The sequence below is a fragment of the Phaseolus vulgaris genome, chromosome 7 (genome assembly GCF_051622355.1).
Source record: "Phaseolus vulgaris cultivar YP4 chromosome 7, ASM5162235v1, whole genome shotgun sequence".
NCBI classification, from domain to species: Eukaryota; Viridiplantae; Streptophyta; class Magnoliopsida; order Fabales; family Fabaceae; genus Phaseolus; species Phaseolus vulgaris.
This window is the reverse complement of record NC_143504.1, coordinates 5,849,071-5,876,014: the sequence shown is the minus strand read 5'-3', so window position 1 is coordinate 5,876,014 and position 26,944 is coordinate 5,849,071. Positions and strand designations below refer to the sequence as shown.

General features: G+C 33.9%; 4 protein-coding genes across 14 annotated transcripts; 2 read left to right on the top strand and 2 right to left on the bottom strand.

Annotated features, from left to right (window-relative positions):
- Positions 1-561: 561 nt before the first annotated feature.
- Positions 562-5,881, top strand: AUG2 (HAUS augmin-like complex subunit). Of its 4 annotated transcripts, none has more exons than XM_068634985.2 (8): positions 562-903; positions 1,166-1,280; positions 2,683-2,814; positions 3,040-3,165; positions 3,291-3,395; positions 3,655-3,723; positions 4,862-4,975; positions 5,451-5,881. In XM_068634985.2, the coding sequence occupies exons 3-8, from the start codon at positions 2,692-2,694 to the stop codon at positions 5,730-5,732; spliced, it is 819 nt and encodes a 272-aa protein (XP_068491086.1). In that variant the 5' UTR covers positions 562-903; positions 1,166-1,280; positions 2,683-2,691; the 3' UTR covers positions 5,733-5,881. The 4 variants fall into 4 exon arrangements, with proteins under 4 accessions (XP_068491086.1, XP_068491089.1, XP_068491088.1 ...); XM_068634988.2 differs by having other exon boundaries at positions 1,163-1,280; XM_068634987.2 differs by having other exon boundaries at positions 565-903; positions 1,050-1,280.
- Positions 5,882-7,925: 2,044 nt separating this feature from the next.
- On the top strand, positions 7,926-10,937 carry DMC1 (DNA repair (Rad51) family protein). Its single transcript, XM_068634209.2, has 14 exons — positions 7,926-8,063; positions 8,148-8,233; positions 8,480-8,571; positions 8,662-8,733; positions 8,809-8,847; positions 8,993-9,050; positions 9,152-9,197; positions 9,283-9,328; positions 9,497-9,558; positions 9,701-9,767; positions 9,861-9,953; positions 10,056-10,124; positions 10,195-10,273; positions 10,464-10,937. Exons 1-14 carry the CDS (start codon positions 8,047-8,049, stop codon positions 10,643-10,645), a joined length of 1,008 nt encoding a protein of 335 aa, XP_068490310.2. The 5' UTR covers positions 7,926-8,046; the 3' UTR covers positions 10,646-10,937.
- A 137-nt stretch (positions 10,938-11,074) lies between these two features.
- LOC137827856 (stem-specific protein TSJT1) lies at positions 11,075-13,863 on the bottom strand. The gene is made up of 4 exons (XM_068634210.1): positions 13,363-13,863; positions 12,035-12,275; positions 11,826-11,946; positions 11,075-11,512 (listed from the first exon to the last, which is right to left on the bottom strand). Exons 1-4 carry the CDS (start codon positions 13,560-13,562, stop codon positions 11,322-11,324), a joined length of 753 nt encoding a protein of 250 aa, XP_068490311.1. The 5' UTR covers positions 13,563-13,863; the 3' UTR covers positions 11,075-11,321.
- A 1,631-nt stretch (positions 13,864-15,494) lies between these two features.
- On the bottom strand, positions 15,495-25,575 carry LOC137828505 (protein serine/threonine kinase). Of its 8 annotated transcripts, none has more exons than XR_016523488.1 (16): positions 25,276-25,575; positions 25,080-25,171; positions 22,762-24,873; positions 22,345-22,672; positions 22,008-22,223; positions 21,837-21,909; positions 21,540-21,745; positions 21,362-21,444; positions 20,722-20,930; positions 18,905-19,016; positions 18,272-18,793; positions 17,588-17,898; positions 17,257-17,500; positions 17,112-17,185; positions 16,430-16,568; positions 15,495-15,910 (listed from the first exon to the last, which is right to left on the bottom strand). XR_016523488.1 is itself a non-coding variant. In XM_068635112.2 (16 exons), the coding sequence occupies exons 1-16, from the start codon at positions 25,402-25,404 to the stop codon at positions 15,761-15,763; spliced, it is 4,980 nt and encodes a 1,659-aa protein (XP_068491213.1). In that variant the 5' UTR covers positions 25,405-25,538; the 3' UTR covers positions 15,495-15,760. The 8 variants fall into 8 exon arrangements, 2 of the variants coding, with proteins under 2 accessions (XP_068491213.1, XP_090161446.1); XR_016523489.1 differs by having other exon boundaries at positions 20,778-20,930; XR_016523487.1 differs by having other exon boundaries at positions 20,778-20,930; positions 21,382-21,444; positions 25,276-25,538.
- Between the last annotated feature and the right edge of the window lie 1,369 nt (positions 25,576-26,944).

Genomic DNA, 26,944 nt, shown 5'->3' with positions numbered 1-26,944 from the left:
AGACGTAAATAATAAATTATTATTGAAGAACATTATTATAGAAGAACGAACCGAAAAAAAAAATAGAAAGGGAAGAGGAGACAAAGATGTAAATAATAAATTAAAAAAATAGAAAGGGAGAGTTATAATATTTATGAAATAAGTTAAAAAATGTTACATTTCAAAATTGTTACCACTACTTTGGCCACTACTCACCTTTCTTAATATTTGTTTCTCTCATAATTTTAAAATAAATCATATCTTTCAATTCAAAATCGATAATCTATTTCAAATATTTTTAAAAAGTAGAAAATGACGTAACAACAAAAATAATGAAATAAAAACAAATATTAATCTAAGGATAAAATAGGAAAAAATTTGAGAGCAGTTAAAGAGAGAATCCCTTTATATATAGGTATAGAGGTATAAATTAATTAAATTATTTTTATGATTTCTTAAATTTATATTTAAAGTTTAATTTTACGTGAATCAACGGGAGCTACAATTCTTTGAAATATAGATATTAAAATTAAAAAACAAAACAAAAGTTATAAAATATAAAATTTAATAAGAAACACAATCAATAAAAAAAACAATGAACTCTGTTTTATGTTTATTTCAAGAAAACCATATTCAAAAGATGTCTTCTCTGTGTTGCCGTTAAAGTGAGGAAAATAGGTGAAGGGTGAAACACTTCTCTTCTAATCTGTTCTTCATTGGCAGCCTTCGTGCATTCTGAATCAGATCGGAAATACACACGTAATTACCACTTGAAATCGTTGGAACCTCGTTGAAGAACGGTTCAAATTGAGACAGACACACGTGTCCTTACTCGGTGGAAACTCGTCGGAAAATCAGCCCGTCGGAGCCTTCGTGCTCGGAACTCACGGCAATAGACGATTTCTTCTTTTTTTCCCGGGGCAGGTACTCTTCCCTCTACCCACACTTTGCCGTTGGTGTAACTCTTGTTATGCTTTAGCCTTTTTTTGTTTTTAATGATTTGATTTTATTATCTGAGATGTAAGAGGAATAACACTTAAATTGGAGTATTTTTTCTATGAGTGCTGCAGAACTCGGGTGAATCAGTGAATGAAAGGGATGAGATTTTATCAATAGAACTCTCCCCCCTTCTCTCACTCGAATCTTTCCCCTATTCCCTCATCTAAACCTTCTGATTTTGTAGCAGAGCTTGGACTGAAAATCAGGTTGGTCTCGCACGCCGGATTTTTTTTAGCTTCACTCTCAACTTTCTGGGTTCGTGGTTGGAGTGGCTTTAAGGGTGATCTGGTGAAGTTTTATAGGTAAATAAAACCTTATTTATTAGGCTGAATTACTCACTCATTTTGCAGTTGTCAAATTTCTGTATTGGCAATTGCTTCTTGAGTTCTGTAAAGAGAATTACCCATCTTATCTCAAGGGAGTCTTATAGTGTTTATGTAATTTTGGTGATTTGTTCTGTTCCATTAGCAAACACACCACGTTAAGTTTTGAAGATAAGAATACTTGCTTGTAGCTAGTTTGGTACTTGTCATGAATTATTTGCTTTGAGTATGAATTACGGAGCATGGTACTCACGTATATGTAGTTCAACTAATGACTCACTACTTGAACCAGTGACCTAGTGCTCGAGCTGAGTCTTGATGACCACACCAAGTTTAATAACATTAATTTAAAATTCATTATACAACAAACCTCTATCCTCAACAAAGACCAAAGAGGTATTGGTTCAACAGTTGTCAGGAAAAAAACTTTCCTTAAGGGTTTCCAAGCCCTTTGCGGCCAAAATCGATTAGTTTGTAGACAGTTCCTTTGTAGTTGACATACTGCATTAACAAAAAGAGGCTACCTAGTCCTATAAAATTCTTGCCATGGCAGGGTCTAGGTAAGGTTCACCCCATTCTGGATCCATTGTAGGCAGTCTTACCTTGCATTTTGTAAGAGGTTGATTCCATGGCTTGAACCTGTGACCTCCTAATCACTTGGCAGCATCTCTAACTGTTGTGCCAAGGCTGCTTCCCACACCAAATTGACAGTTAACCTTGTTCACAATTTGTTAGCCAGTCAATTTGCAGGAAAAAAATCACCAAGTCTCAGCATAGTTTGAAATAAAATCATTATCTTACATTTTTTATTTCTTTAGTGTCTTTTCTCTCTTTAATTTTAGATTGGGTATATAGTTGGATATTAAGCTGAGATTCTGCATGGATTTACATTAGTTAAATTTAGTTTGTATCTGTTGTAGTCATGGTTTAGAGTAGTGTTTTTGTTAGGTGGTGGAATATACATGTTTAATGAGTTTGGGATTGGACCTATTAGTTTACTAATTTACTCTCTGTGTATTGCACTTTTAAGTCTGTTTGAACATGAAAATATAGTTCAATACGATAGTGCTGGAACATTACTTGTCATGTCATCTCATAGTTTTCTATAAGAGCTGTTAAAAGAAGTGATTATTTTCCAAAAAATAATTGCAACTGAGCATGCATTTGAAATGTTGGTTGGTCTTTCATAAAATTGAAGCTAGGTTTAGGTACCAGATTACATACTGCGTCTTACCCACCATGTAATATATATTTATGTTTATATTAAAAACCATTGTGAGAAGCTTATATAATTTCTCAAAAATAGTTTTCAATGCCTGTTTAGTTTTGCTGTTTAATTAAGGTAAAATTTTAGTTAAAAAACTGCTGCTGTTTGTGTTAGAATTTGAAAATGTCAATGGCAAGCGAATCAAGTTGGGTGGGGAGGAAGCCAGTGAAACGCATTGGGGGAATGTCGGATGCTCTATCAATTGCAGCCGATCTTGGTTTCTCCATGTCCCCTTCCCCATCCCAGGTACCTTACTTTGCAAAATGTTAGCAAAACACTCTAATAGTTTGAATTTATTGAAAAACATAAAATTCTATGGGTCTTACTAATCTAAAGAACCTTACTGATGATTCTGTAGTTTTCAATTAATTTTAACCAGTAGAAGAGTACATTGCTAGCACTCCTCTATTTTCTCCTCCAATTCTCACTATTTGTTTGCAAATTGTGGCACATTATTCTCTTTCTTTCTAGGAAGGACTTCAGAATTCATCCCCCACAACTGGGGAAAAGGGCGAGGACTTGATCAGGGTTTTGAGAGAACTAACTACTGTCCAAAGAAAAATTGCAGATTTGCAGGTTGAACTTCAAGGTCGAAAGGTTAGCCTTAGCCATTCTGGTTGTTTAAGAATAATTTTATTGACATGGTAAAACCAATGGCTTCTTTTGATGTTTTATGTTAACTTATAATTGTCTACTAATCTTGAGATTTGTAAAATTTGTAGGATGACAAAAATGTTGCACATTTGACTCATGTGAGTGAAATGGAAAAGAAGATTGAGACATTGGACAGGATTACTACTATACTCAAAGATGTTATTCAGAACAAGGTAATATAAAATTTGTCCCCTTCAGCTGCCTTAGCGTATCGGAATCATATTTTCTAGGTTTAATCACTTCCTTGGGGAGGCTTACTTAGTAACATTTAGACAATAATAAGAGATTTTCTTCACAAGTCTCACTTTATGCTTTCTTATCCTCTTGTTTGCTTTCCTGCTTAACTGTTAGATTTTGGTTTAAGTTATCCAGATATAATTAAGCAACCTGTTATATGCTCTCTGACATTATTTCATTGTCAAAATTTGACAGGACCGCATTATAGCTCGCTTGCAGCAGCCATATTCCCTTGATTGCATTCCTGTTGAAGCAGAATATCAGGTTGGAATAAATTAATATTAAACTAAATGCACTAGAAATGTGTACAAAGTTAATTTGATCAATGATTGGCCATCCAGTGGCATGCATATTATTTGTATGTTTTTTAACAGTTGTGCTAGTGTCATTGCTGATTTATCTTATTGTGTTTAATTCCTTAGTTTGCTGGATGAAGTCTATAATGTGATAATTTCACTACTTTTCTTGTATAAAGCTTGTTAACTATAAAATGCAGCATTGTAGGAAAAACGTGATATAGTGACTTGACTTCATTTGAAGCTGTTAGATATGAGATAAAAGACTCTGGTATCCATTATAAATTACACATGGAGTTATTTTGCTTCACCATCCATTGTAATTGGAATATAGTTCATGTCTTTCTATGTCAATCAAGTGTCGGAATATTATACTACCTATGCAGTATGATGTACGCAGGCTGAAATATTTATGTACTGTGCTTTATCAGCGCCTAAGCTTACATGGGTGTGTTCAATTATTCTCGATATTTGCTTCGCTGAAGTGAATTGCTTTTATGCAAGCTATTTAGTAGAATTAAAACTAAAGTTAAGGATTATACTTAAATTTATATTTTATATTCGACTTCTGCTAATTTGGAACCATTAGGGTCCAATCGTGCTACCATGGGAGCATTTGATATAATTGATTCTTGGTTTAAATGTTTTTAATTTTATTCCTCACAAATATGAGAAAATTTTGGTTTTATTTAAAAAAATTTGTTGGTTTTGGTGGTCCTCATAAGTTTCTTTAAAAAAAAAAATTATCATTTAGTGACCTTGACATACATGTAGATTCTAGACATGCCACATTAGCATCAACTTTGAGATTACGCGTGATGTGGCATTTGTAAATTTATGCCACGTTATCAATACATCACAGGGACCATTTTCAAGAATTTTAAAATTTGTAAGCATGAAAGCCAAAAAAAATTATGGGGGACTAAAACTACTTGTAATTAAATTTTGGGGGCAAGAACAAATTAGTTGTAATATATTACCATATATCCTCACAACCAACTTTAGTTGAAAATTGATGTAACTGTTTAACAATTTTTTAGTATAAATTTTAATCAATGCAAGATAGGCATTGTAATTATTGTCATATATTTCTCTAATGTGTGCAGAAACAATTCTCTGAACTACTGATGAAGGCAGCTAGTGATTATGGTGCTTTGACAGCTTCAGTAGCAGATTTTCAGTGGAGTCAGAATTTTAAAGAACCTCCTTCAGTTTGGGGGGTAGGCTTCTACATTCCTTTTCTTGGGATAAGCTAATCACGATTAGATGTTTGGGCATTCTGTTTCCATTTTGTCTTAACTCTTAAACCAATATGCATCCTTATAACTGTTACCTGAGTACATCAAGAATCTGACTCAGTAATTACAAGTCTATTTAAGTTCACTTTGACACACTAAAATTCTTTAATCCGACCAATTAGCTTGCAATACTATAAATGGAGTTTAAAAATAGGTACCATGGTTCGTTGACATGTGAAGCATAAGCCTGTAATATTTCTTATTTTGAGCATAAGAAACCATTTTTCTGTTGCATGTTCGGAAGGTATGCATTTTGTCACATTTCATTAGGTATTTTCAAAAGCTAACAACGCGCGCAGACATTACATTGAGTACATCATGTGTAGTAATTTTGGCCATACTTTATTGTGTTTGCTACTTACATTTTAAATGAAATTACTTTTTACCTTTTTTCCAGGAAATGCTTCGACCCATTCCTGTAGCTTTGGCATCTTGCACTCGGTTCTTTGAAGCCATGTCTGCCACAAGAGAGTCATTTGCAACACTTCAAAAACTGAGAGTGGGCCATTTTGATTCCTCTCTACCTAGGACTCCGGCGGGTGATCCTTCCCAAAGAGTATCAGGAGTTCCTGATTGTTTAACCCCACCTCCATGGAAAACTGAAGCAAATTATGACGACTTAGGAATCAGAAACCACAGGAGGCAACATGCAGATCAGGTGGAAGATGTAAACAGCTAGGTAAATGAGATCCATCAGAATATTTGTACAAGCCCAATGATCTTGTCTTTTTCTTCCCTCGATGTAACATACTGTGCGTACCTTGTGTGATATAACATTCAATTGCTTTTGAAAATCAATTACTCGTCATTGTTGTTTCAGACTTAAATATTTTCCGGTCACTGGAAATTGTGTCATAACTAATGTGTGAAATTCTCTTATAAAATTCAGCGCTTCATGGAAATAAAGATATCGTTTAATTCATGATAAAAGTATTGAACTTGTATGTCTTGTTTTTCCATGATTTAGCTTGTAATTTTGTAAAATCTAATGTAAAATGATGTGACGAGACGAGATCAATCTTTTATAATTATGGTATCTTACAATACTATGATAAAGCATAAAAACGCAGACTAAAATAAATAAAATAAAGTTACAATGGACAGCTAAATTATAATTGGAACAACAAAATTTGCTAGATGTTTTGCACTCTAGCCAATTCATGCCTTACGGTTCGTTTGGCAGGTGAGAATTAGGGGTAAAATAATAAATTGAGAAGACTTTTTTGTAAAAGAATAGAGTGGAAATGAATATTTATCTTTTATTTATTTTCTTTTATATATTTTTTACTTTTTTTACCGTATAGCTCGTTTTTCTCCTGCCTACCAAACTCTACTGTGCAACATTTTGATGAATAGTGTGGTGCTGGTTGTTTGGAGCTGATTTTTTTTTTATATTTCCTCTAGTTTTAAAGCATGGTCATATCTTGCATGTTGATGTCAAGTTCAAGGAGTAGATTGATTGAAGTATATCAGTGTTCAGCAATACGCACTCGATAATACGATTATGATTTTTGGAATGTGATGAAGAAGAATTCAGCGGCATCAAGAGAATGCAAGTGCGCGGTGGTGAGAAAGAATAGCGTAAAGCAAAACGTGAAGAACACGGAGAGAGAACAAGAAAAAGAAACAGATATTGTATGTTATTATTGCTGTATCAAAAAGGTAAAATAAAAAGGTAATATAAAAGAGGCATGGGCTAACAGAATAAGGTTAGAGAAAAGCGTTACACAGAAAAAAAGGCAATTGCTTCCTGCACCATATCATGCACCCAATTTCAATAGAAAAGACAAAAATGCCTTTAATGTATTATTTTTTATATTACGGATTTTTTTTATCCGGAATGAGCTTTTGATTTTTATTTCCAGATTATTCGGAACATAAAAAACTCTTCCAGATATATTTTTTCGGAATGTATTATTTTCTATTCCGGAATTTTATTTCTGGAATAAAGGTTAGTTTTGGAATTTTTTAAATTGTGTTGGGTGCAGGTTGGAAAATGTTGGGTGTAGGAAGAATTTGCCAGAAAAAAAATAGGACACAAGAAGAAGCCCAATAATATGATTAACACTCGAGTTGAAATATTTTTTAACGCCAACTCTTGCATTCCTACAAGTCCAGCTCTCTACATTTCAATGTGGGATGTTGAATTTCATCTATCCTCCACGTGTGAACATGTTCAATAACAATTGCCATATACTTTTAAATTTGTTTTTATGAAAAAATGCATCTTAAAAAAAGCATTGACAATGGAAAGGAGCTAAAATATACCCTATCTTATTAGACGTAAACATGCATTAAATATAGACTGATCTATCAAAATATACAGCTTAAAATTTTTATTCTTTGTGTGTGCGTATTAACAGTGTAAAACCTTTTTTTTTCATTTTTTATCGAAAAGTTTATAGGAATAATTTTAATTTGTTTAAAAGCAAATAAACGATATATTTTGGGGAAAAATCTCATTAGACACGTTTGCGGTGTCGTAGAACCAATCGTAGCATTATTGTTAATAACTAATTCATTAATTATTATTTTCTCTCATTTTTTCCCCACTTCTGTTATATCCGCTCCTTAGATTAAATTTATACATACCGATTTTTCTAAATTGAAAACGTAAAAGTTAGTTAGTGTGGATTTTCCCGTGGCAAATAACATTATAATTTTTGGTCATTTAAATTTATTTATTTATTAAGTATTCATTTTTTTATATTTCTTATTTTTGTTTCAATTTGATATCATTATCACAAATTTATTTAAACATAAAATATATATGAATCAAAATAAAGTAAATAAAAATGGCGTAGATGGAGAAATAGAAACGCGGGAACGCTAACCGTTTGCATATGCTCTCCCTTCTCAGCTTCAAAGAGCATCTCCTTCTCGTTTCCCGCCCTATATATGTTGAACCCCTCACTTCTTCTGATCTCATTCATAATTCAAAAAACTCTCTCACTGTTCTTCAGGCACATTCAAAATTTCTTTCTGGAGTCACGATGCTTGCGACGCTCAAGTAAGTCACATAATCTATTGCCATTTCTTCCAGTCTTCGGTATTTGAGTTCTACCTCACAGTTTGATCGGCGATGACTTTGCAGATGCGAAGAATCCAGCGGCCAGTTACAGCTCGTCGAACGAGAAGACATCGACGACGATGAAGACCTCTTCGAAGCCATCGACAAATGTATTTTCTTTCTCTGAACTCTGGTTTCTCGCTCATTTTCGTCGTTCTTCCTATCGCACTAAAAGCCGATCTGTATTTGACTTCTCTTCGCTCTTCATTTAACTGTTATTTACTTTTGTATTCCTTTTACCGCTCTTTGCTGAGAGTTTTTGTTAGATTAATTTTTTCACTGAACAATTATCTAGTTTGAAAAACTTAGTGGAAAACTCGTTCGTATTTGATTCACATCCCTGCGCTTCTACGCAGTGATTGCTCAAGGCATCAATGCCGGAGATGTGAAGAAGCTTCAGGACGCAGGGATATATACCTGCAATGGCTTGATGATGCATACGAAGAAGGTTTAACTTAAAACACATCTCTAATTTAATATCTAGGACGTGGAGTTACTCTGTACTTTAATTGCTCACATAATTGTTATATTTTCGTAGAACTTGACCGGAATCAAAGGTCTATCCGAGGCCAAGGTTGATAAGATCTGCGAGGCTGCTGAGAAGATTGTGGTAAGATATCGTAGCATATGTAATCTAAGTTATTCCAATATACTATTTCAGCTCTTCATAATTTGACCGATGCAGAGTTTTGGATATATTACCGGAAGTGACGTACTGCTCAAAGTACGTTGTTTATTATTTTGGAAGTCTTTTGAATTTTTGATTCCATTTAGATCTGTATGCCTGTGATGTTTTAGGGATTACAATAGCTTCCGTTAAGCTTATGCAATCGTAATTAATTTTCTATACCGTCCTTTGTTAATCACAGAGGAAGTCAGTGATCCGAATCACTACTGGAAGCCAAGCGCTTGATGAATTGTTAGGAGGTAGCCTTACACTGAATGAATCTCGTAATGTTGTGTGACTGGAAAATTTGATTCTCTACTTCTCGTATATGTTTTCTCTCTGAAATTTTCTTTCTAAAAAGGTGGGATCGAGACATTAGCCATTACAGAAGCGTTTGGAGAATTCCGGTGAGAACACAGTTCATATCATGTTTCTGATAGATTTGATACATTTCAGTTTCATATGTTCATTCTAAGAACATTAATGTTTCAGATCGGGGAAAACACAGCTTGCTCACACTCTCTGTGTTTCCACTCAGGTTTTTATTCTATGCTCGTCATGACATGTTAGGTGTTTTTTTTTATATGAGCAAAACATAACACAAGTTAATTTCTATGCATCCAAACAATTCGCTTCCATTATTTTCACACACATTGAAATATTTGCCTATTTGGTGTATACTACTGATCTTTCCTGACCCCTCCAGCTGCCAACTAATATGAGGGGAGGCAACGGAAAAGTTGCTTACATTGACACAGAAGGAACTTTGTATGTTTTTCTTTCTTATTTACAAATAACCACTTAAGAACTTAAATAGTGACCTCTCTCAATCGATAACTTATGACTGTTTTTTCAACTGATGTCATCCAAATTTCATTAATGTTTCCCATTCATCCACAAATAACTGCAGCCGACCTGACCGAATTGTTCCCATAGCTGAGAGATTTGGAATGGATCCTGGGGCTGTACTGGACAATGTAAGTATATTCCATTTCGTACATCATAACTAGGATCTGAAGGAAATAGTTTGCTGTTGACACCTCAACATCTTCTGTTTGTGATTGCACAAGATTATATATGCTCGTGCCTACACTTACGAGCATCAATACAATCTCCTCCTTGGTCTGGCTGCTAAAATGTCCGAGGAGCCATTCAGACTTCTGGTGAGGTCTTACTAACCGAGTAAAAGAGTAGTTATCTTTGCAGTTTGCAATATCAGGATTCATACATGGGATATGGGCAGTTAACGAATTTATTTGTGGCAGATTGTGGATTCGGTGATTGCTCTGTTTCGGGTAGACTTTTCTGGAAGAGGAGAGCTTGCAGAGCGCCAGGTTTGTTATTTACGTGCACTTTTACCCGTTCCCTAAGTCAACTTTTGCTGACTTGAAAAACCGTTTTCAGCAAAGACTGGCACAGATGCTTTCTCGATTAATAAAGATAGCTGAGGAATTCAATGTTGCAGTTTATATGACAAATCAAGGTAAATTCTTCGTTTGTTGATATAAGAGTTTTTTTTAGGGGGAAGGGGGTTAAGTTTTCACTCCAAGTTCCAATTGGTTGTTTTGAAGCTTGTAATTTATGATAGGTAATGGCAGATTAGAGTTTTATTGGGCCTTTTATGAGAATAACGGGTATATTTATCTACACGATATTTTGGTTTTTGGTTGCAGTCATAGCTGATCCAGGAGGCGGTGTGTTTGTAACTGATCCAAAGAAACCAGCAGGAGGGCATGTGCTAGCCCATGCAGCCACAGTAAGGTTGATGTTCAGGAAAGGGAAAGGGGAACAGCGGATTTGCAAAGTGTATGACGCCCCCAACCTGCCAGAGGCTGAAGCAATATCCTTTACTTGAGTTTTTCTGCTTTTGAGAATGAAACTCTACCATCCGCGTGTTTTTTTCTTGACAGGGTTACGTGTTCCAGATAACACCAGGTGGCATTGCAGACGCTAAGGACTAAAGAGTCGCTTCTGACTTCTGGGACGAATCACAAAAGCGACACCAGTGGCTGAATATTTCTATTAACCTTAATCTTCCAGATATATGCTCACAGCTTGTATGAAAAGTGCTGTTATGCTGTTACTTAGTATATTTCAGTGACGAATTCCCCTTAGTTATAAACGTTTCCTTTATTGCAAGTAGCAAACATATTATGCAATTTCAACGTCTCACAAGCATTAACATTCTCGCTGCAATTGACTTTATAGAGAGAGAGAGAGCCTGTTTTGATATTATTATATATTAATAGTCTAAGTATGGCACAGATATGTCTAAAATTCGAGATAAAAAAAAACAGTAAATAATCATAATTTCTAGGATGAAACCTGTCCGCAAGTTGATATTATTACATGACCTATGCCAAGAGAGTATGAGCTTAATATTTGCTCCAAGCAAATTGTATAGCTTAATATGATAAGCCAAGCCTCGCTAGAGCCTCAAAGTTATATTATGGGAACAGAACCAGAATTTTAAAATTTGGCCAAAACCAGCTATGATAAAAAGCCTTCATTCAAACAGAACAGGGTCGCAATCAGATATTATTTGACCAGTTAGCAGCACTCCCAACCCTTGGCATGCCAGCCGATTCCTTCTTGGTCTCAGCATCCACCTTGAAATTGGCACCACACACCTGTCCAGAACTATCAACCCTGGGTACAGGCTTCACCTCATTAAGTGGATGCTCAAAACTGCTCAAACCTCCGGATGTCGAAAAGAAAAATCCTGAACATGGGGATTATATATGTTACCATTGAATGTCCAACATGGAAGAAACGTAATTGCAAAATAAACGATAATATAAAGGTAGTCGAGAAAGAAAAGAAACTATCCACTTTAGCACAGCTTAAGTTAAATGTCAGCGCACTTGCATTTCCCATTTTCAAGTCATTGAACTTGCCATTCTTCTCTTCCTCTTAACTCACTTTCAAATTTTAATTAGCTTGTATACTTTTAAAAGAGTGATCCTACGGGAGATGTTCAACACTGGGTTCTTATTTAGTTCAGATTGCCTTTCCAAAACAAATCTTAATATTACCTTTGGGGAATGGTGCAAAAGATTTCCCACAGCTCTTAGATACTATCTCTGTATCATCTGAAAGTACAAGATTTCCATCGGCATCAGTTCCCCAAGCAAAGGGAACACTCCCATCAGCATCCTTTAAACAACCAGGATATGTATCTCAAGTTAGAGAAGAAAACCATTGGCAAATAGACAGGAAATGAGATTGATCGAGGATAACTCACCGCAGCAATAAATGCAGTCTTAGCACTACTGTCATACAGAATAAACGCAAATTTGCCCTGGAAATCTCTCACAACCTGAGCAGCAGGATAGGGACCACGATCTCTTAGAGTCCTGTATGCCTCTATGATAATGGTTACTTCAGTAGCCGTTTTATTCAATCCATATTGTTGCTTAAGATTCGCAACGTTCTCAAGGTGACCTTGAAACAAGCAGAAAATGTCATCCACAACAGCGAACAGCCTGGCGACATAAGAAAATGAATATATTAATTGACTTTCAAGAAGAGAGTAATCTTTCACAACTTTATACAATCCAGATTCTTTTACAAAATGACATGATAAGAATTTAGGATTTTCAAAATTGTCATTTTACAGATAGAAAAGAAAGTAGAGGAGAATTTCAGTTTAACATTAGAGAGGGAAGATTAGGTAAGTATTACTCTAAGGCCTAAGCTGAAGAACTATAACCTTATGATATATGAACTTACTTTTATCTCATTAAAATCACTAAACAACAAGAAGCAATAAAAATTGGTCAAGACTATCTTAGAATGACTTCTGCTGGTGGGAACTGGGAAGGGAAAAGAAAAGGAAGGGCGAGAAAGTGATAATACACAGTTAATATTCTAACAAAATATATTTTAAGATCTGTGAAAAAGCAAAAGAAAAAGGTGCTATATCATAACCAAATAACAATCAAGGTGCTATAGCAAGGGTTACTACTTTATTCTTTTTTCTTGTATTCAGACTTAAGGTCATCAATAGAAACAGGATAGATAATTACAGAACGAAAGAAATGAAACACGGAATCACGGGCGTGCTAATAAAATAAGGAGATCAAATCCAATGTTCGGTCAAATTAAGGTCTAGCAAGAACAATAATAATCAGCAACGATTAAGATCAGGAAAACAAGAATAACTCCCAAAAACACAAAAAAAAAAAAAAGAATCCAACAGTTTCCATTAAAATAATCGAATTCTACAATAAAATATCAACCAATATAAAAGATTCAATCAAAAACCCTTATCCTTATAAGTGTGAGATTCAAACTCAGAAACATAAAAGAACATACAGGTTGGATTTACCAACATATCGGCGAAAAAGTACCTCCAAGATCAAGAAACTCAAAACAAAAACCTGATGAGTTTACCAAAAAGAATTCAACTTTAATCTCCCTTCAGTTCAAACGTCTAAGACGATGACCCGAAAAGGAAAAATAAATAAATTGGTCAAGGAAATTGAACATTAAGAAACACACAAAAATGAGTCTTTTTTTTGGATCCAAATCAAGAATAAGACATCGAAAAACGCAAAGAAAATGATGGACCTTGGGAGGAGAGGGTTCTGTTTGTGAAGAGAATAGGCGACGAGACCCGAAGTGCTAAGATTAACGGTGACGGAACCAGGGTGAACGGAGGAAAAGTGCTGTGCCAGAAACCCATCTTTTAAGGATGAAACTGAATTTGAGTGAGGGCTCTGAAGACCCTCCGGGCTCTTAGCCACCGATTTGTCGAAAACCGCCAACATTTTGGGTGGATCGTTGGTTTGGATGTGAAAAAAATAAACAGAGGAAATGCAGTCAGCAGCAGAAATTGAAACAAGATGCTAAACAATGAACGATGCGATGCGCTTAATATAAGCTTCCCTATAATCCAACATCATTTCAGTTTTTACCCATTATGCCCCTTCTCGTTTTGGATAATTTTTAGAATTTTTCTATGGCCAAATGTCCAATCATACTGTTGCAAGTTCCAAAAACCTTTATTGGCGTTGTAGCCGTTTACTTTTTGTCCTTTTTTTTCTATGATTCTTTTTGTTTTTCTTTTCCAGAAATTTGTTTTTAAAAAAATATATATTGCAATTCATGTTTAGTTTTCTTTCTGCATACAATAAAACCAATAAAAAATAGAACATGTAATCTAACCTTGTATATTTATTCTATTTCCCGATAGAAATATTTTATTTATAGTATGTCATGCAATTTTGGATGTTTAATTTAAAAAGCAAAAATAATAGAGAGGAAACTATGTTATATTTTATTGTTCAACTGTTTTTCACATCAACATTTTTAACACGCTAAATTTATTTATGTGACTCTTTAACAATATGATTGGAATTATGGTTACTAAAATGAAAAATAAAAAAAAATAAAAAAGTCTTATCAATTATTTTGTTTAAGCGAATAATTTTGTTAATACAAAATAAATTTGTTCAAAAGTTTTTTTTTTAACATGTATATTTCATAATTAAGCTAGTTATAATGACCATAAATGATTATTATGAATAAAACGGTATACTTAAAAAAAATTTATTACTAAACATCTATTTATGAGTCATAAATAAACATCATATTGTCACCGTCAAGATCTATAAATACAAATATCTAGAAATATATTAATACTTTTACACTCACATATTTTTGTGCACATAATACTATCATTATCATTATGTTCTTACTTACTCTATTATTATCCTCATCATATTAAAATCAACTATAAATTTATACTATAATATTTTAATTCATCATAAATTAAGAGCATTCACATTTTTTATTTTTCTTATTATATATTCGTATTTGATTTTTCTTATATATTCGTATTTGATAAAATTAACTATAAATTTATATTATCATATGTTTCTTATGTATAATTATTATCTTATGTATTAACATGTTTATTCGTTTATTATCATCGGTACCAATTGTAAGAAATGTAATTTTAGTTTCTTATTTTCAATAATTAATTAAAAAATATAATTTAAATTTTTTTTGATTGTGTAAGAATAATATTGAAGTTACGTGACAGTTATTTTTTAAAAAAGAATTTATTTAATTATTTTAAAGAATTTATTATTATTATTATAGGATAAATTGTTTGATTCAAACAATTATCAAATAATATATCCTTTATACAACAGTACAAAAAAATGATTATAAATAAGAACAATGTTTGAAATTTTAGAGAGAAAAATATTTCTTTTATAAAGATCAAAATAAAATGTATGTATTTTACCATAACCAAAAGCTAAGTCACAATTAATTAACATAATAATATGAGATGATAACTAAACTCTTAAATTGTTTAATTAACATATATAGATTAAAATGAAACTTTTCGTATTATTTAAAAACTACCATAAGAGACAAATAAACCGACATTTGCGCATACTAATACAGAATTCGGTTTTATAATAAAGATCCATCAAAATCGAAGTCATTGTCCAAATGCAATTAATCTTTGACTAAATTTATCGTTTACTAACAATCCAATATAAAACCTTTTCTTTTATTAAAAATCATGTAAAAAAAAGTACGACTAGGCTGATTAGTAATATTTAAATAAAAACTTTAATATATTACTCTTAATTAATGCGCTTAAAATAGCACCGACTAACATTTGCGCACTACTTCATAAGTTTACGTTTTATTGTCCGACATGCTAAAATATTCGCAAGTGACGGTTCCCACATCCCAAATATAAGTTTGAATTATCAGAACATGAATGTGTCAAAAATATACAAGGGCCATTAAGAGTAAAAAACCAACAACCAATTTTTTACTCAAAGTTTAGACCTCATGAAATAATAAAAACACAACTACACAGGGACATTTTGGTTGAAAGCATGAAACGATGAGTAGCATCAAACTGTGTACTATGCAGTTGGTCCTCTGATATGGATGATCACTCATATGTACAAAGAAAGATAAGGAAAACCATGAAGTATATTTAACAACAGATTCTCAGATAACCATCTTCGGTTCCTATGAGAAACAATCGAGAGAATGGAAGTATACTAATACTTGATAACGCTGACAAGCTTCTCTGACCATTATCAGAAACGTAGAGTCTCTGGGGCATAATGTGGTGCTGCCCATCCTGTGTCATGGAATCATATAATCCGGAATTAAATTTCAAAATCTGAGCACAAAACTAGATCTGTATTGTTATCGAGCTTTCCTTCATGATGAGCACCCAAAAGAAATTAACATCAAGCTAGGAGCTAAACCTCAGATGAATCAAATAGATGCATAGCAAGCATAAAAGAATTCAGGCCTATATGGCTGAACAACTCAAGCCGCAGAATATAGACACTCTAAGGCTGCAGGACACAAACATATCAAGCATATGAATTGCACTCTCTTAAATCTGTGAAGAAGATATAAGTGGCTGGAAATTGGATTTTAAGCAAATGTTTTCAGCATATTTATATTTTATTAAGGAGCTGAAACCTATGAATAAGCAAGAGGGATTACGTCAAGCAACAAGATACAACTAAAGCAATAATAAACCATCATTTTAACATCTAAATTAAAGTCTAGACAAACAATATTAGAAGATCCTTCTTAATTCCTATCCCTGTCTGTCATGTTGTGGGTCTTTAAAAGAGAAGCTTACTGTTTCATTGGCAGATTTAGACAAGGAGAGAAGCCCAATCCTACTCCGGGAAATTGAAATAACATCATGGCCCCAAATGGAGAAACTGGATATACCATCTGAATGACCTCTGAAAATAACGGGCTGCAATGGAAAATTCCTGCAAGGATAGTAGAAATGAGCTTTTCAAGATATATCCCTCTGGAAATGAGGAAGAAAGTTTACCACTTCCATTTAGGTTCTTGTTGGAATACATCTTCAAATAAAAACATGCAATATATGAAGCACAGTCTGCACAGACTCAAATTATGAACGAAAAAAGACCGACACATGAGGAAAGTCCAATACTCCAATACGGACATACAACGAAGAAAGAAACACAGAAGAGTAGAGGTCCAGTTAGTTTTTTTTTCTGCTAATCTTGATTGCTGATGATTTCTTTAATTTCCTGAGCGAAATTATATGCACCAGGTCACCTGCACCTTAAAAAATATTCTTACCACATAGTTTGTTAACTACAGTCAGGTGTATATGCAATAAGGGGTAATCATTCATCAAACCTCAATCAACCACTTGGTTTACCTTCTAACAACTTTCATGTGCCCCAATGCACAAAATTTTGATCTCTCAATTTTAGAGAGACAGTTCTAAATGGTCATAAACTCCTAATGAATTTGAAGTTCAGTAGAGTGATAGGTCTTACATTCTTAAGTCCCAGACTCGTAAAGTTCTGTCCAGAGAGCTGGAAACGAGCAGATGTTCCTCAGGAGCTGCCAACTGTAGACAAAACGTGGATGAAGCTGAGTGTAAAATCAAATTACGTAACCCTAATATTTTCAACAAAATACCTTTGTCACATATCCATCGTGAGCTCGCCAAGTGGTAATAACATTTCCACTCTTAGCATCAAATAATTTACAGTGACCAGAGCTTAGTCCAGCTGCAATAAAAGATGGCAAAGAGGAAATTCCACCTGCTTGCATCTTGTCAGAGCCGGAGGAGCAGATGGCAGAAATAAGTGAAGGAAAACTAGATTCAGTAGATTCGCCTCTCCAGATATGAAGCTTTTGGCCTCTAGCAACATCAATAAACCTGTACAAGATTCAAAAGTTGGTAGGCATCAACACATTTTCTAAATATCTGATTGAAATGACATTTACTACGAAGAGTTAACTTTACCTCAGAGAACCATTTCCAGTGCCAACTACAAGAGTGTCAGTGGAGTATAATTGATGCATACAAGTATAAAGACTTGAATCGAAAGCACTAGACAATATTCCATTTGCTAGTGTATTCAAATTTAGCACGTTAGCCTGCTCACTGCTAATCTTTGATGCAGAGGATGGATGGTTTGTAGGATGGCTAGATTCTGTTTGGGACTCAGCAAATACCAATATTTGCTTCCCTGTTTGGCTATTCCAAATGTGAATTGTTCCATCACAAGATGCCACTCTTCCACTTGATGATAAGATGCAAATATCATTCACAACCTGAAATTGGAGAAGTAATGACTGAAGTATTCAAAGCAGATGTATATATCTAAATCCATTTGAAGCTAAAAAAATTTATAAGCACACCTCAACCTCATGGGTAGTTCATAGATCAACTAAACTAATTAACTGTATTTTATTGAACTAGTTCCTCGTATATGAAGTCAACATTGTAATCTATTTTTGTTTTAAATAGGCATCCATCGTGCTCCACTTTGTACTTTGCAATTTGCATATTGATAATTTGAAACCGGAGTTGATACATGACAGTACTGTTTAGTTCTCTGCAATAGAAATATATCTAAATACTACAAGGATCTATAGCAAGCATGGTTGAAAAATGTCATTTTCAGCAAAGAATGACAAAACAAACCTCCTCATGGCCATGATAACCGGACAAACAGTTAGTTCGGCTCAATTCCCATTTCTGAACAGTTCCCTTGTATCCTTGGCCAATTCCTGCAGTAAAAACAGTACATTCATCTTGGTTAACAGCCAGAGACCTCACTGCTCCATGATGTGCACGTATAGAGTATATAACAGATGCTCTGATCTTCCATGGAAGATCATCTTTCTGAACCCCCACCCTCCCAAGAAATTCAGGCCCATCCCAGATGGTGGCTGGACTGGGGAACCAAAACCAGGGTTCATGGGTCATTTGGTATGACATTCCTTCATGCACTACTACTGGACTTTGATGAACTTTAAATGGTCGTCTTTGAGGAATCAAATTTTTGGCACTTCTACTTCCTTGGGATTGTGGAATTGACCATCCAACTCCATTAAGCAACAGCTTTGCAGGATTGTATTCAGATGTAAATCCTTGGGATATTACAGGTCTTCTAGCAAGAATAATTTCTGAACCATTTTTTGATGATTCTCCTGCATATTCCCACTGAATCACAACAGGTTTAGAAATAAGCAAACAAGAAATTATCACACCAATAAAATCATGTAATTTTTCCATTCATATTGGGGAAAAGAATAGAAAAATGTAGCATCATACCTTCCAATTATGATGACGTAGAAGATGTTGTTCAAGAATCAACCATGTAGCACAACATTGACGAAGTTTCTCTATCCCAAGAAGAGATGCAAAGGAAGGATAGAGTACCAACCTACATATGACCAAGAAGAATTTATACATGCTAAAAGAATAAATAAGACCAACGGAAGTGGCATGTCGTAAAATAAAATAAACTTGAAAGTGAGTCTAGGAGGACAAGACACAACCTATTTACAGTAGGGAATCAATGTAATTTGATGACAAACTTGATTTATCGATCTAATTGCATTTTCCCATGAACTTACAAAAGCACATTTAAACCTGATTCAGTGAAGATTTGCAATGCCCAACTTCATGTTCAAATTAACTCCCATGGTTTCAGTAGAATGTGATGAGTATGTGACATTTTTGGATTGAAAGAAGATAAGCTTATGTCTCCTAGAAATGATGATTTAAGAGAAACAATTTATCTTTCAAATCAACAGTCAAGTGCTTTGCTCATGTGTCTCAAATTATGATAATTAACTCCGTATGCTGATGATAGGTGGGACACTACAAGATGTAATATTAAATCAGATAGAAATGTGCATAACTTTTGCAAATCAGGACACTGCAACTGGGTTGAACAACCAGATTAGTAAGGATCTTTAGGAACGCACTCATGGAATTTATTATTATATTTGATTTAGCTAAGCATATTACATGATGCATTACTTTGTGTTAGAAATTACTTGGAAAAAAGATATGAAGCCAAAGGTGAAAATGGGGTTCTTGTCTTCAAACACTATGCTCTGAATCTTATCAAAGCAATAGAGCTTGTTTTACAAGCTTTTCCAGCTGTACAAAACAATATAAATTAATAACATGAAGTTGAAGATACAGAACTAAAACAATATTAGAAACAAAAAACATCCCCAAATAGTTAACAATTAGGAATATGTAGCACGCATACTAACACAAATATTGGATACGAAACAGACACGAACACGACGCCATGTATAATATCCAAAATATAGGACACGGCGCACACACAAACACACATATATATTGAATATCATGATGAATTATTTAAATTGACAATGAAGATTTATATATTCAAAATCATCTATAAACACGGTTAGTCAAATATAACAATCTAAACGATCATCATCATTGAAAAAGACACTTTAGCCAGATTCATCTAAAAACAAATTAATAATTTCAAAAAGTTTCACATTATATGAAGATATGAAAGGAGAATAAATAAAAACATCCTAATAATACATATATAATTTAAAATATTCTTGATTATATAGGATTTTTTCTTTATTTCTGTAATTATAATAGAAACTTAAACAATTAATTTGAGTTTTTAAAAACTCACCATGTCTGCCCTTATTAAAGTTGTGTTAGAACCATGTCAAAACTATATTTTAAATTGGACATCTCACCGATACGCGTAATACAAGTGTCATACGCATGTCAATGTCCGATACGTGTTGAACATAGGGACACACCATTGAAGAGGTGTGTCTAAGCTTGCCTAACCAAAGACATTGGTTCTATCAATGTGATCCAGCATTTCTTGTGGGGGAAATCTTCATATCATATATGGGATTATATCACTTACATTATAAAGAGGTTTAGCACAGTATTTTTAGATTTAACATAAACCACTTATATGACTCAGTTTACTCATGCATGGTTCCTTATTCGTCACTCTTTCTTATTTACTATTTCCTCTTCCCTACCTAGAGTTCTTCTAATTTTGCACTGAATTAGGCGAGTAATTTACCCCAGTATAACACCTAGTCTATAAAGCATAACTGAAAACTCACACTAGATCCATACGACTTTCAATATGCAAGTCCCCTCCAATTTTTATTTTGCCAACCTTCAAGTTTTTGCCAACAGTAGTTGAACCTTTAGAAAGTTCCTGGGAGAAAGCCAGCTCATCAAATAGTTCTTTAAGTTTTGGAAGAATATGCAATGCTGTCAAATCTGCTCCAATCCGCTGACAAATTCCAAAAAGAGTAGAAGCAGCAATCTGACAAAGGAGAAGGCAACTAGGATCATTTAACAATTTAAGTGATCAGCGATAGAATGAGATGCATTATGATAATGAAAAGGAGCAGACATCACCACACTATCAGGGTACAGGCCAAAAAAAAGGCAGGAGCAATCAATCTAAAGAGTTTGAAATATAACTTTGGGGAATTGTGCAAAAACAGGTGTCAAATTTTGTTTAAAGCACAATGCTAGGTTTAATGGCCATGAGCCAAGGCACAAAATCATTGACAATCGTAACACTTTATTTTTGTCATTCCAACATGTCATAAAAAAATCCTGATGTTTTCACACACAACTGTCTGATTACCCAGTGACTAAAAAGTTAAGAATCCCTCCTGGCAAGGGTTAAGCTAAGATGCCAATTAGAGCCAACAGAATCAAGGAATAAGTGATGGATCCAAAACAAACCAATGGATAATTTGAAGAACCTGAAGCACTGCAATGTCCACATGTTTCTGCATAAGAATCCCAATGTGTATGCAACTTAGGTCCTGTGTATTTTTCAAATAAATTCAACAATGAACTGTTACACAGTATTTATTGGCAATTAAAGCATTTTGAAACCAAAATATAATAAGAACCATACTTCAAGAAGCTCCTTTACAATGACCTCTTCTGTCAAGAAAGCTATAAGTCCATCTAAAGTCATCAGGCAATCAATAAGTGCCAAAGCAGTCCAACTCTGGACAGGATCAGGCTTATTCATGCATGACACATCAATGAATGAACGAACAACATTTTTGAGTAAAGGTACCATCTGTTTGACAATAAACAATTCCCCAAAAATGCCACCTGAGAAGTCAAAAAATGGAAGGGCATTATAAATTGAAGGTCTAAGTGAAGGAAGGACGGAAAAATACAAATGTCAATAAACTAAGAATACCAATTCTGACCAGCACATCAATGCCATCCGCACATAGTCCTTTTCCGAAGCAGTGAACAAGAGGAAAGATAGTCTGATTCAAGAGCAATGAGTAAACCAACACATAAGTAGGAGTGGAGCATGTAGATAAAGGAAAACATAGTATGGAAGGTTGTTGCAAAACCAAAAAACCTGATGGATGGTAATAGGTACTCCAAGCTCCTCGCTAGAACTGATTAGAAGCACTGAAGCAGAGGCACCTGAACTTTTATCTGGAGAAATGTACAAGTTTGACAAGACCAATGGATGAATAGTTTCGAGGTATGCTTGTTTACCAACTTTATTCCATATTTCCCTTACAAATGAATCTTGTAGAAGTGCAACCTTTAAACGTAAATAACCTGTGGTCTGTAAAAAGATGTCTACTAAGATGTCAATTTGTTTTTTTAGAAGAAAAAAGGGAAAGAAAACAAAATATTTGTAAATTCTACAGACTAAACAAATTCACAAAATCAAGTGTGCAACTTGCCTGTAAAATTTTCTGTATTGTTGGCAGGATTAATGTTTTCACTGCTTGCACTCTTAAGCATTTCATGAATTCCTTCAGAAGCATATATGCCCATTCAGCTTCGATATCAGTCACAGCATTCACTATAAGTGATAAGCAATAAGTAGCGCACATTTCAGTTGCAAATGCACCCATTTCCCTGAGAGCTCCGTGCTTTGCAAAATTTGCAGCATAACGAAGACGAGTTTCCTGTTTAGCTACAAGCTGAAGTGGAGCAAGAAACAAGTACGAGGACTTGACAGTCTTTGGAAAATAAGGAGATTCCAGAAGAATTTTGGTAGATGGCCTCCTATATAGAAAAAATCAATACTTAAATTAAATAACATGACAAAAAAAAACCACAAAAGTTCAGTTGTATGTGTGCAAACACACTGATACCTCGTCCAATCCTTTTGGATGCATGCTTCAACAAGTAATCTAATATTAGGAGGTAGATCCTGCAGAAATCCTGGAAAGGTTCCATCTTCCAAGTATATTGACAATGAGATTGGATCAAAGAGTGGCCTGGAAAGATGAAGTTCAGCCAAGAGACAACCAATAGAAAATATGTCCCTAGCAACATCTTCAGAGCAAAGTCTTGAAGAAGATAATTTCTGCTTCCAGAGTAGCAAGTCTGGATATCCTGAGGAGCCTTCATCTTCCTCTTTGATATGTTGAAGAAAAGAAATTAGATTCATTTTACACGGCACCCCGTAATTTCTGTCAATCAAAGATAGTTTGCTTATATTTTCACTAAATGTCTCGGATGATGAATCTCCCAAAGACGAGATGTTCTTCCCCGTCATTTGATTTGAGGGATAATGGTAACAGGCATTCAAATGCCTAGCATGTTCAGAAAATTTAGATGCTTGCTCTAGTTCTTGTAGATAAGCAGTTCCAGATAGAAGAGATGTCTCTCGCTGCATTTCATATGCCTGACTCGAAACTTTGGCATATTTATTGGAACCATGACGCTTTGTTTTGGTAGTGGCATGACGCATGGGGTGTCGTTGAGTAAAAAGCTGACGACGTCCTGTTGATCTTGGCATCGAGGGTTCTGATAGAGGAAGCATAACATTCTTAGCAGCGATAGCTTCCTGGCCAGACATCTTATAACCAAAGGTTATATCTATCCAATGATGGAGTTGAAATGACACCCTATCACTTTCTAATGCCTCAAAATGCAATTTAATAAAATCCTCAGGACTCTCTGCCCAAGAGGGTACAGCCAAATCAGCCATACCATGATGTATTGACTTAAAAATTTGAGCATCACAGTAAAACTCTGGAATGCATTCATCGGGAGTCCATTGATAGAGCCTCTGCATTGTGGAAGGATACTCATTAGGTTCATACACGGAACGAACAGCCATTCTGAGAACACTCAAAGGCAGTCTTCTTGCTTTATAACTGCAGACAGCCAATTCAGACAGACATTCATCTGAAACATGATGAGGGATTTCAGACGTTGAATATGTGAAATCCAATTGTTCATCGCCTTTTGCCAAGCGCCATTTACTCTTGTTCAAGTCTCGCCACCCAACATCACAATTATCATCAGGTTTTGAGCTAAAATCAATTACCCAAGGCATTACTGGATGAAATGTATGGTCCCCCCATCTTCTTCCTGATAATCTGTTTAAGATGAGTAAATATTCAAAATTACTTATTTCTCCTCTCCACCACTGCTGAAAGCAAGCATGCCAATCTATTGTTGGAGAAAGCTTTAGATCAGCATAAAGGCCATAAGAATGACAACCAACATTACAACAACCAATTCTTGCAGGTTCAGAATTAGCGCTTTCATTCTCCTGCAAAGTTAAATTAGATTCCAATACAGGCTCACTCCATAATCTCAGCCAACACCATAACGAATCAGTCAACATGATATTGGATGGGCGTATGTTACCATGAGAAACCCCTAAACCATGTACATACGATAAGGCTGAGAGTAGTTGATACATAAGAAATCTTCTATTCCAATCAGACTTTAAGGCATTGGGGTTAAAATGAAGAATACTTTCCAAGTTGTATGGAGTCTTAGGAAGCACCACATTAACATGATCAGTTGTTTTAAAAATAGCAAGGACTGGAGCTATGTTAGGATGTCTCAAAGAGCCTGGAAAAGCATCCTCTTCAAATGATGGCAACCCAATTAAACTAAGAAAATTTACGCTGTCCCGTCCAGATGGTTTCTCTTCAATGAAGAGATCAAGTGAATCTAACACATGGTCTTCGATTAAACCAGACAAGAAATCAGAGGACACCTTTTGAAACGCAGAATAGGAAGACATTCCCACATGAGCAACCGGTAAGAGTGAGGTGATAGCCCTCGAGCAAGAAAACCTTCCAGAATGACCACAATTTGTGTTTCCTGACAAATCTTTCCCACAGTCAGAATCATCTGATGAAGTAATTCTACCCTTAATAACATTATTATCATTACTTCCACCAATATCAGGATCACCACTCCTGGTAGTGATTTCACCACAGTCCAAACTATATTCATTTCTGCATAAAGAACAAGAGTTTATCACTTCCAATTTCCACCAGCCAACAGCAAACCTAACCAAAGACTAAAACAACAATACATTTTCTTTTCCAAATTTTAACTAAAAGAATGCACAAAAGCACAAACAGACGTCAAAAACATCTCACAAAGGATCATCATTAAAAAAAAAATAATAAGCACAAAAAATGCAGAACGAAAATCTTACACATAATTGATAAAACAATTCTTATCACGACTCGGCATGTATTGCAGTATAAATTGACCGCCGGAAGCTTCGCCATCAGTTGTACCAGAAATCTATTTTATCAAAAAGAAGAAAAGGAAGTTAAAATGAAAAATAATAAGTTAAAAATAAAAAATGATCGGAAAATTGAATGAGAAAGAGGGAGAGAGAGAGAGACATTGACGATAGCTGAGGATCCGAAAGGAAAAGCAGAATTGGAGATGGCATAATTGAAGAAGACTTGCTCCGAGAAATCCGACTTTATTCGAAGTTGGAGGCACTCGAAGCATTCGCTCTCTTCCTCCATCGATTCGCTCTACTGAGTCAACTCACCCATTTCTCGTGCCCACTCTCTGATTCACTCGTTCTTCTCCCTACCGTCGACGCTCTCTTCTCCGGCCTTAAATATGAAGGTCAAATCTGTCATTTCATACCACATGTAAATATAGCAAGTAAACTCCCAAATCAACTTCATCACTTTTCCAATTAGAAACTTAAAAGTTATATTAATAGTGTAAAAATATTTACACTACTAGTAAATAACCATTAAACCCATACATTTTTTAATTTATTTCATTTTAATTTTTTTTAATGTTTTATTTAAATAAATAATTCAAATATATTAAATTTTAATTTTATTATTTTGATATAGAATTTCATTTATAATTAAATACAAAAATTACTGACAAAAAATAAGTTCGTACAGAAATAATTCTTACATACATTAAAAGACAATTATTACAAAAAAAAATAATGGAAAAGATTCACTTAATATTCACCAGTGTCAATTAGAAAATAACTCATATAAAACCTTTTTATATCATTGAAAAATAGTCTCGTTAGTGTCAATAAAAAAATAGTTTTTCTGATTAGTTCAAAAGAAAAATCCATCATAACAATGTTGGTGAAGAAAATTATTATTAAAAATAGTCGAAAAATAATTTTAATTTTAGTTCTGATCAACATTAAGTTAAAGACAACAACAACTTAATGAAAATGGTCTTAGTTGATGTCAGTCAAAGAAATCATATTTGATCCCAAAATAAAACAGTAACTAACATCAATTGATAAATAAGACTAACATATACGACAAAAAGATAATATTGATGAAAAATTAATCACAATCAATTTTAACTTAAAAGAAAGTTCGACTTATATGAATCGAAAAAATAATATATAATTAATTATGTCTCTTAGTAGAGTTGATAATATCTAAACTAAAACTAAACTACAACTAAGCTGAAGAAAAATATAAAAAGAAAAAACATAAATTTAAGAAAATAGATTATAAAGAACTTCAAATTACTTTTTAAGTGAAATTTGAAATTATATTATTTCAAGTACTCTAATTATTCTAATAAAAAAATTCAATTTCTTCTAAAAATCTTTATCTAAGAAACATATAATTTTTATAAAAACTGATTATCGTAAATAAATATTCTTACAAATAAAAAGAATAGTGTGATTAACGTCTGAATTAAACTGTTTCACATTTTCAATAACTGATTTATTTTTTCTCAACCTTTATTATTATACTATAATATATGGATTATAAATAATTATGGGAAAATTGTTTAGCAATATTGTATTTTTTGGAATGAAATAATAAGTTTATATATTTTTATGAGATTTCCAGCATGGAGATTTAGTAAAACCAATAATGAATAAGAGCTACCTACTAGTCTAGCATAGATTTAAGTTTACGGGCATATGAAATTAAATCAATATTAAAATCACATTTGATAAATTAAAATAAACAGTTTTAATGAGAGTAAATCTATGATTTAAAAATTTACCATCTATACATATATAATCTACAAATTTAAAAACTACTGTTTGTTGAAATT